The sequence below is a fragment of the Aplysia californica genome, unplaced genomic scaffold, assembly GCF_000002075.1.
Source record: "Aplysia californica isolate F4 #8 unplaced genomic scaffold, AplCal3.0 scaffold00075, whole genome shotgun sequence".
NCBI lineage: Eukaryota > Metazoa > Mollusca > Gastropoda > Aplysiida > Aplysiidae > Aplysia > Aplysia californica.
The window spans coordinates 995,866-1,005,294 of NW_004797345.1; the positions used below are offsets into that span (position 1 = coordinate 995,866).

The following is a 9,429-nucleotide window of genomic DNA, read 5'->3' on the forward strand; positions in this document are numbered from 1 at the left end:
ATGCTTCGTGGTTGGTGGTTTTTAATAAAAGACAAATAAACAAAAGGAAGTTCTCTTTTCCTTTGCCAGATGTTTACATTAAATATATGCTTTTTTACTGTTGTTATTTATTGCTTTTATAATTATCACTATTGTCTTTATTCCTGGGGACGATTTACACCCAGCATCTGTCAACACCACACCCACGTACCATCGTTTCCCTTTCGTCTGTAGGTCGTGTCCAATTCATTTATCTCTTCCATGTGCGTAAACGAGAGACAAAACGTCGCCACATATCTAGATCTAGATCGTATTTTGTCCCAGGTGCACCCAATATGTAGTTAAGTACACTTTGGACAAAATTGTAATAGTTCTGATCTGACGAAAGAAAGACGTGTTCCCTCAGATTCCGTGATCCAGGGAAGTCTCATCAGAAACGTGCTGACCCTCACAGTAGGCTGGGACCCCTACAGCGCCTCCTCACGGACTGTTGTGTCCAACTATGTCGTCATCCCTGAGCCCAAGATCACAGTGCGGGCTCTGACCCCGCTCACTCAGCCGATCATGGGCATATTCAAGACCCACGTGATCCACGAGTCTTCTCGACAGTTCTTGCAGGCCAAGGTCGAATGCTTGACTCCCTATGAGAACGTGTCCAACGAGGTCATGCTCACTGTACAGCTCATGGAGGTACAATAATTGGAGTAGTAGTAGTAGTAGTTGTAGTATTGACAGTAACAAAGGTAATTGTTACAATATTATTTGTATAGGTAATATTAATCTCAACTCAAGATGATAATAGTATAATAATACTAAATTAGTAGTAGTAGTAGTAGTAGTAGTAGTAGTAGTAGTAGTAGTAGTAGTAGTAGTAGTAGTAGTAGTAGTAGTAGTAGTAGTAGTAGTATAACTATGATGATTAAACAAGTCCAACAGTTTAAATATATAGGATAATATATAATAACATCTGATGCCAAATGTTCCACAAAATGAGCCCAATCCTGAAAAATTGAAACATCTCAATGGCTACCAAAATGAAAGTTCTGAAATGCTATGTTTGGTCTACCCTTCTATACGGCTGTGAATGCTGTGCAAAACTAATGACAGTGAAAGTAAAGTAAAAGCAACAGAAATGTGGTTTCTTAGGAGACTGCTGAGAATATCGTTGAAGGAAAAGAAACCAAATGAGGTAGTGCTTGATGAATCCCACTCACTGCTAAAAACAACCAGGAAACGACAAACCCAGTTTTTTGGGAGGGACACCTAAATATACACAAGTTATTTTTGTTTTTATGATAATGATAAAATAGCAATAGCAAAAATAACAATACCAACAATAGTAATCGATATTATTTTACTAATGATAATAACAATTAGAATAATACTCTGAGAATAAATGCAGTAAAAATAAAGATGATGACAATTATACTATTATCAACAACAGCAACAACAGCAACAACAACAACAACAACAACAACAACTGCAACAACAACAACAATTATTACAAAACAACAACAACAGCAGCAGCAGCAGCAGCAGCAGCAGCAGCAGCAGCAGCAGCAGCAGCAGCAGCAGCAGCGGCAGCAAAAGTAGTAGCAGCAGCAGCAGCAGCGACAGCTGCAACAATAACAACGACAACAACGAAAATTGTGATCATCCTGCTGAGACAGGTTCAGATGCCGTTGCACACCGTCTCACTCGGTCTTTCTTCATTTCTCAACACAACAACAAAAGATTTAAAAAACAGCAATAAAAAAGCAAAAGAAAAGCAAACATCTGGTGGGGGTTTTTCTTGGCTCTAGTTAACACTGTTCTGGAATCGACCAGGGGTTTCGTCCATGTGCCTAGGCCGATCGTCCCTTTAATTTGACACTTAAGAATACATTATTGTTCCTTTGGACGATGGCATGCACTCCCTTGGGACAAATTAACACAAGAGTAATGGGATATTGCAGGATTGGAGAAAAAAAACCCGGATAAAAGAGCTCATTACGTAAAAGCATTCCGTCTCTATAAATAAACCAATTTGATACTCATATACACAACAATAGTTTTGTTTGGATTTGTTCTTTTCACTGCTTTTTTTTTTTTGGGGGGGGGTCCACCCTGTTGTCGATTTATTGTGTCCATCTTGTTCTCACGGAACAATCATAACAGATTTATTGCAAGATTGCATTTCTATGAGCACAGGTTGTTTGAAACAAATGTTACCTTTACTTACCCAAGTCAAATACCAGTGGTGAAATACCTGAATAACATATTCTCTCTCTCTCTCTCTCTCTTTCTCTCCCTCTCTCTCTCTCTCTCTCTCTCTCTCTCTCTCTCTCTCTCTCTCTCACACACACACACACACACACATACACACACACACACACTCACTCTCTCACTCAATATCTATCTATCTATCTATCTATCTATCTATCTATCTATCTATCTATCTATCTATCTATCTATCTATCTATCTATCTATCTATATATATGTCTATCTATCTATCTATCTGTCTTTCTATTTATCTGTCTATCTATCTATCTATCTATCTATCTATCTATCTATCTATCTATCTATCTATCTATCTATCTATCTATCTATCTATCTATCTATCTGATAGCGAAACGTTATCATTCTGACTGACCATAAGCGACAACACAGTAACAGTTGTATTTTGTTGTTGTTGCTGTTGTTATTTGTTCTTGAATTGCATCGTACAGGTGTCTCTGACCAACACAGAGGGTATATCAGAAGAAACTCGTGAGTTACTGGAAGACTGGAAGGGAGCACTCACTTCGACGTTAGGCTCATACCAGAACAACAAAGCCATTCTCCAGTTGCCAAGGATACCGCTAGACTCGGCCAGACACGACAACATGACAGTAACGAGCACATTCAGAGTGAGGGTGGAGGACTACAGCGACCTGAAGGTATTGGCTTTGTGTGTATTGTTTTAGTAGAGGTTTTACGGCGCTCACAACTACATAAGGTCATATGAGCGCCAAGAGGTGGATGTCAACAGAGAAGTCCTTACTGGGAATGACTTACTCTGCTCACCTCTCTAGCTTCAACAGCACGAAGTCTGCTTCGACTATCAAGGCGCACTGGAAATAACGGGGTCACAAGAGTGTGACAAACTACAAAAGAAATAGAGGAAAATGATGATAGTAAGGATTAGGAAAGAAAAAGCAGCCGTTCCATGTTGCAGTTCAGGCACAATTATGACCATGAAATTGATGAATCAGCCCATTTACAATTCTACAATGCATAAGAACATGTTAATGCTCCCCCCCCCCCCCTTGGGAATGGCCTAAAGACACTTCAGTCAGTAGCACTACCTCGGGTTGTTTTGTTTTGGAGCCTATCCTTCCGAATTGTTTGGAGCCTAGAAGAGCGTGCTCTTCACCAGGGTTACCGCCTCTCTTGGGTAGCGGGTGAGGCCTGAGTCCTCCCCAAAGAGATGCCACCGCCAGACCTCTGTAGCGGGGCAACTCTGCAGCTAGTGCTCCAAATATTGAGGCTCTTCGCTGCACAATGGACGGATTGTGTTCGATGTGTTGTCTATTCTGTTTTTGTAGGCCTACAGCCCAGATAAGTGACCAGTCCTGATATTTGCCAATAGTGACTGGTCGCAACGGGACTGCTGTTGTTGTTGTTGTTTTAATTATCATCACTAAAATCATTATTCGTGAGAATATGTTTTACTCACCTTCAATCTGTACAACACCACTCCCGCGTACCTTCGTTTCCCTTTTGTCTTCGTTTTCTGGTTGCTTTTTTAACTCAATGCAGTCGCGCGTTCTCGTCATTCGACCGCTTGAAGACACGATGTTCTAGAATACTAACAGAAGCATAACCTCGTTATTCAGACGAAGTTTTCAACTTTGTTTCCTTTGTCTAACACTTTAAAAGGCATATAGCAATAATGTATACTATGAACTATGCAAATTTTGTATTTCTGGTCTGTTTATGGATGTTTGAAATATTCCGCAACTTTCCTTTTGATCTGCTGCTGTTGGACCAATATGTGTTCGCTTCGTCCTTATTCAAAATTGAATGGGTTTAATGTCAGAGTACCATCATCTGTCGTGTTATGGTCTGGCACTGTGCCGTTGCACACAGGATACCCAGGATCAATCACCGAGTGGGGAGCATTAAAAAATATATATATTCTTCTTTCTGTTGGGACGTTAAATTCTTCTCAATCCTGGTGGGTTCTGACAGGTAGGGTAGAAAGTTCAGTCATAAATGATTTTGAATTTCGTCAAAAGGGGGGGGGGGCATAACATCCGTCTGAGTAAATAGAAATAATTTATTTTAAAAATAGACAAGTAGGGTATTGGGGCAACAGACAAGCCCGTAAAACAACTACACAAAAGACCAAACATACGCGCTTTACAACAGAAATCGCTTAATTATTTGAGCCACTCTGGCTGTGATAGTGAATTATCCCCCCCCCCCCCCACACACACACAAACACACACACACTCACACTCACACACACACACACACACACACACACACACACACACACACACACACACACACACACACACACACAGCGCGCGCGCGCCGCAGATTTCGCGTAAAACACGGCTGTTGGAATTAGTACATAGTCCAGTTACCTTAATCTACATAATGTGCACAATATTCTTATGAGCTTCTTTCAGTTACCACTAAAGCTTCTAGCGTGATCAACCCTTTTCTCGGTCAACGGAAGAGTATTGATTGTCTTTGAACCTCAGTGGTGACTCATTTGGATTTTTAGCCAAACGTGATTGACTTCAAAGGCAACATGTTAATTAAGTGCAGTTTTCACAACTTATTTCGATTCTTTAAAAATATAAGCTTAGCATTTAGCGGAAGCAATGCTGATATTAACCAGGAGCTGAAAAAAACGAAAATTTCCAAACCTTTATCAACTGAAAAGGTCATCAAATAACAGCTCTTTAGAAATTCTACGGGTTAGAAATTAATGCTCCATAGAATATGATATATTGTTATTTGAAGATTTCACCCTCAATCCCCAAAGTCCGGAGTCCGGTTTTTAAATTCTTTTTTTTTTCCCTCTCAATCTAGTGTTTTTGTTTTTCGTGTCTCATCAGGCACATAACGGGAATCGGCTTCCTTCATTAACTGCATTGTCTTGACAATGCTTTGAAACCCAAACACAACAAAAACCCTTTACGTGTGTGGTTGGTGCGCCTGCGTGTATGTGTGCGTGTGTGTTCGTGTGTGTGAGTATGTGTGTGAGGTATGTGTGTGTGTGTGTGTGTGTGTGTGTGTGTGTGTGTGTGTGTTCGTGTGTGTGTTTACTCACGCGTGAATGTGTGTGTTGATTTTTAACTTGCTGTAAGTGTGTTTGTTTGAGCTTGCATTTGAGTGTGCGTTTATATGTGTATGTGTATGTACCTATGTGTGTGAGTGCGTTATCTATAAGTCTCACTCACACATACTTACACACGCATACACACTCAAATACATACGCACACACACACGCACATGCATTCATACACGTACACACGCTCACAAGCTCGCACCCGCATCCTGAAGACCATCCTTGCCTGTTCACTGCAGGACGGTGCGATGTACGAAGTCAAGCTGGCCACTTCCTTCCGTGACGTCATCTTGTGGGCGGGGCTAATCCCTGTGACGCTGGACGCCCCAGATGTTCGGATGCCTGATCTATGGGTATCCATGAGCCAGGCAGCTCTCTGTTCCTATGACGCCCGGTGAGATAGAGAGAGAGAGAGAGAGAGAGAGAGAGAGAGAGAGAGAGAGAGAGAGAGAGAGAGAGAACAATGCATTTTCCCATGAATAGTTACATAGATACACGAATACATGCACAAAATGACAGACGGATGGATAAAAACAAGAAATAAAGGGAACGAACGAAATTAAGCTCCTATCAATCTATATCATATTGTAATTTTGGTGACGTCAACCTCTCTGTCACTTTTTAGAAGAAACCACACACTTTTCAAACCTCAAAATTGTAATGATTGTTGCGTTCAAGAACATGGCAGAGTGGGATTGTCATGATTTTAAGCCTAAAAATTTATAAAGTTGTAGATTTCGATCCTATGAATCTTTATCAAATACTCCAAAATCAAGCAATTGCTTTCCAATTCCAGGTTTTAAAAATGCCAGCGCTCGCTCTTCAGTTTAGTTTAAAAGAGCAACAGATAAAAGAAAATTGTCGTCTATAATTAGTCGCGACTGTAATGTGGCAGTCGAAACCAAGACATGATATTCTAAGCTAAATTTGTAGGTTGTTGTGCTAATGGCATAAACGCAGCTATTAAATAATAGTAAGATTATGTTCTCATTTATCTGTCTTCTCAGAACGACGGTGGATATGTTTGTCAGTGTCAAACACCTGCCAACTTCAACAGCTACCGCTTACAATGTGACCTTGAACGTGTACCTCGCAGACTACATGACCATGATTAAGGAGACGCACACGGAGCCTAAAGAGAACAAAATTACAGTGGCGCAAGATGGCACAGTCATCACAGCCGAGGTACTGCTCGATGTCTATGGGAGTAACTTTTACTGTTTTGTTTTACACCAGATGACCAGAAAAAAACTCGTCCAAAAGAACGCCAATAAAACAGTCATGAACAAAGATGCAAACACCAAAGTTTGCTGGAACGTGGAATTTCTATCAGGATTGATTGTGTACAGATTTAAATAACAATAAAATAGGACAGCCACAAAGAAAGTTACAAGATATCTTCCAGATACGCCCATTTTTTTAGTAAAGCACATTCTGACACGCACAGTCGTTGACACTGCTCAGGAGAAATCCTCCCTTGTGCTCTCCCTGATGGTTTCTCTCAAGTTTTAGAAACTTTCAACGGTTTTCCAATACACCGTGTCCTCCGAAAAACCCCAGTGGTGAAAGTCCAGCGGACTCAGGTCCGGATTGTTTGAGGTTTGATTGTGCTCAGTAGAACTGACTGTCCTGTAATCAAAAAGATTGTTGACTCAGCCCAAAACAGCTCTGGCGTCATGAGGAGCAGTCCTATCTTGATGGAGATGCTGGTTCTTTTCCCTTTCATCATCAATAAATTAAAGTCCAAACGCCTCCGGAATTTTGGTAAGGTGACGATGTGTAGGTCAAAGTTCACTGAACGACGGACCACCTTCACCTTTTCAAGAGTGCGTTGTTTTCAAAGGCTGCCTACTGTGTGTTACTACTCGGGGTTTAGAATTCAAATCTTATTTTCTATGGACCAGACCTTTCAAATTTACAGCCCATTACAAAATGGATCTTTCGCTTGGAAGAATTATGATTTTTTACATATTATATCAGACTCAATCGTCCCTATGGTAGATGAGTGAAGTTACTGACAGATCCTTTAGCTTACTTCTTTCGTATCAGGCAGCTGTTTCTATCCGTCTTTTGTTGTTGTTGTTGGTATTTTTTTCTCAGAATAAGATGTTTATAATGTTGGAGGGACTTTAAGATTATAAAAACAAATAGCACAAGTTGGGCATCATTATACATGTTGTAGCCCCACTTAGGTCCAAAGTCAGTCTGTCAGAACCGCACATCAATTGTTTCCTTCCGTTTAAAATCTCAAACTACTTTAATTTACCATACTGATCTTGTTAGCCCCCCCCCCCTCCCACTTCTACCAACGTTTAATCTTTTCACTGTACAGATAGCTCGCCTGACCTTCAGCGACCCTTTTGCCTTGAATATTGACGTGTCCTTGAACTTGAGCCACGAGCGGGTTCTGGAGGCGGAGAACCGAGTTGTCATGTCAGAGGCTATCTACAACAACCGGTGGGGCAATGTAACCGACCTCATGACTCCTACTTCCAGCCTTTCACTGAAGGCTGATAGGATCTGCGGTAACCAGATTTTCTGCTCCTTAAATATAGTACACCAATATAAACGTGCTCTCATATTCTTATCATCTCCGTTTATTGTGGTGATCTATTGCATGCTTTTGCTAAACGTTGAACACCCACTGAGACACTGAATACGAGGGGCGGGGTTTGTTGTTGTTGTGGTTGTTTTTGTTGTTGTTGTTGTTTTTGTTGTTGTTTTGCGCATGTATGTGTGTTTGGGGGTGTATGTGTTGTTGTTGTTTTTTCCTTAAAGCGAGAAAACTCAAAGCTAAAAGGATGTAATCCAGGAGGACGACAAACTGTAAACGTCACGTTGGTTCGAAATTCCAATTTCGGAGTACCGCGCATATTTTATTCTTAAGGTCATCCTTCTATCGCAGGCATAGCTTTCTTTGAGTTTGTGTCTTTTTCTTTTACGCCATGATACTCATGTTGTTACTGGGAACAGGTGTTATGAGTCGTTTATCTAATAGAATAAATAACTAAAGCTTTTGAGAACTGAAACATAATGTTTGTCTCAACGCCCTTTCCGGTGATTTTGGTCTCCAAGTGAATATGTATGTGTATTATATAAATGTGTGTTTAAGTGTGTGTGTGGGAGTGTGGGTGTGTGAGTGGGTGTTTAAGTGTGTGTGTGTGTGTATGTATGTGTGTGAGTGTGTGTGCTTGCGTTAGTGTGTATGTGTGTAAGCGTTTGCATGCCTGTTATATGTGTATATGTGTTGACTTGTGTATGTATGTGTGTGATCAAACGTGTCCTTCAATATGTTTTTTACTAGAGAACGAAACAATAGCCTTTCTACAAACACTGACTTTCTCTCAGAAAACAATATTATAGTATTCACCTATGTATCTTTGTAATAAGCCAAACGAGTTCATTGGTCAACGAGTACCACGTGTTCCTGTGACCATGACCCTGGCCGCTCGGATTGCGCCTGCTGTAGCGATGGTGCTTGCCAATGCAGGGAATTCCCCAAGAGTTGCGTGCCGTGTGGACAAATGTGGAAGTGCAGGAAGCAGAAGAATCGTAAGACCATAGATTCTTTGGGGGATTTTTGTTAGATATTTTCATTGTGTGGTCGCTTGCTTGTTTGTTAATTTGTTTGCTTTTGTGATGGAGTGTTTATTTGCACCTGTAAGACTAATGATGATACACAACTTTCAGAGGTCAGGAGGGACTTCAAAAAGAAGCTGAGGAAATAGGAGCAAATGACGCAAATTATGCTTGAATTTAATCGTCCTGGGACATGCACGTCATGTGAATACTTTTTTATTTGAGTAAAGAGAAGCACGTCGACACAATAATAGTAATTTAGTGCTGGAAAAAGTAGGCCTAAGACAGAGAGACAGAAACAACAGAGGGGAAAGTAAAGAAGTAGGGCCTGCCAGTGGTGCCGTCTAACCTCCCTCAATGAGAATTTTTGGCCACCCAAAGGCGTGAAAAAAAAGGAAAGAAACATAATATGAGATCTGACAAGAAAACAACGCAGTTGAAGGTGATTAAAATGGTTACGTAGTACCAATTTAGCAGCATCTTAAGAAAATATTTATCAATGCCACATGGATCTATTGAAATAGGTAAGCTTACGGGAGGGGGG

The 9,429-nt window shown here is 40.7% G+C and overlaps 3 protein-coding genes across 3 annotated transcripts in view; all 3 read left to right on the forward strand.

Annotated features, from left to right (window-relative positions):
* LOC118477371 lies at nucleotides 1-5,704 on the forward strand. The gene is made up of 4 exons (XM_035968682.1): nucleotides 1-10; nucleotides 386-669; nucleotides 2,689-2,898; nucleotides 5,546-5,704. Exons 1-4 carry the CDS (start codon nucleotides 1-3, stop codon nucleotides 5,702-5,704), a joined length of 663 nt encoding a protein of 220 aa, XP_035824575.1.
* Nucleotides 5,705-6,318: 614 nt separating this feature from the next.
* On the forward strand, nucleotides 6,319-7,971 carry LOC118477372. The gene is made up of 2 exons (XM_035968684.1): nucleotides 6,319-6,491; nucleotides 7,639-7,971. Exons 1-2 carry the CDS (start codon nucleotides 6,327-6,329, stop codon nucleotides 7,960-7,962), a joined length of 489 nt encoding a protein of 162 aa, XP_035824577.1. The 5' UTR covers nucleotides 6,319-6,326; the 3' UTR covers nucleotides 7,963-7,971.
* A 731-nt stretch (nucleotides 7,972-8,702) lies between these two features.
* The window catches only part of LOC118477373, a 5,508-nt gene continuing 4,781 nt past the window's right edge, over nucleotides 8,703-9,429 (forward strand). The window contains exon 1 of the mRNA XM_035968685.1: nucleotides 8,703-8,858. Coding sequence (XP_035824578.1) covers nucleotides 8,831-8,858 — 28 coding nt within the window. The 5' untranslated portion in view covers nucleotides 8,703-8,830. The remainder of the gene's footprint in view (nucleotides 8,859-9,429) is intronic.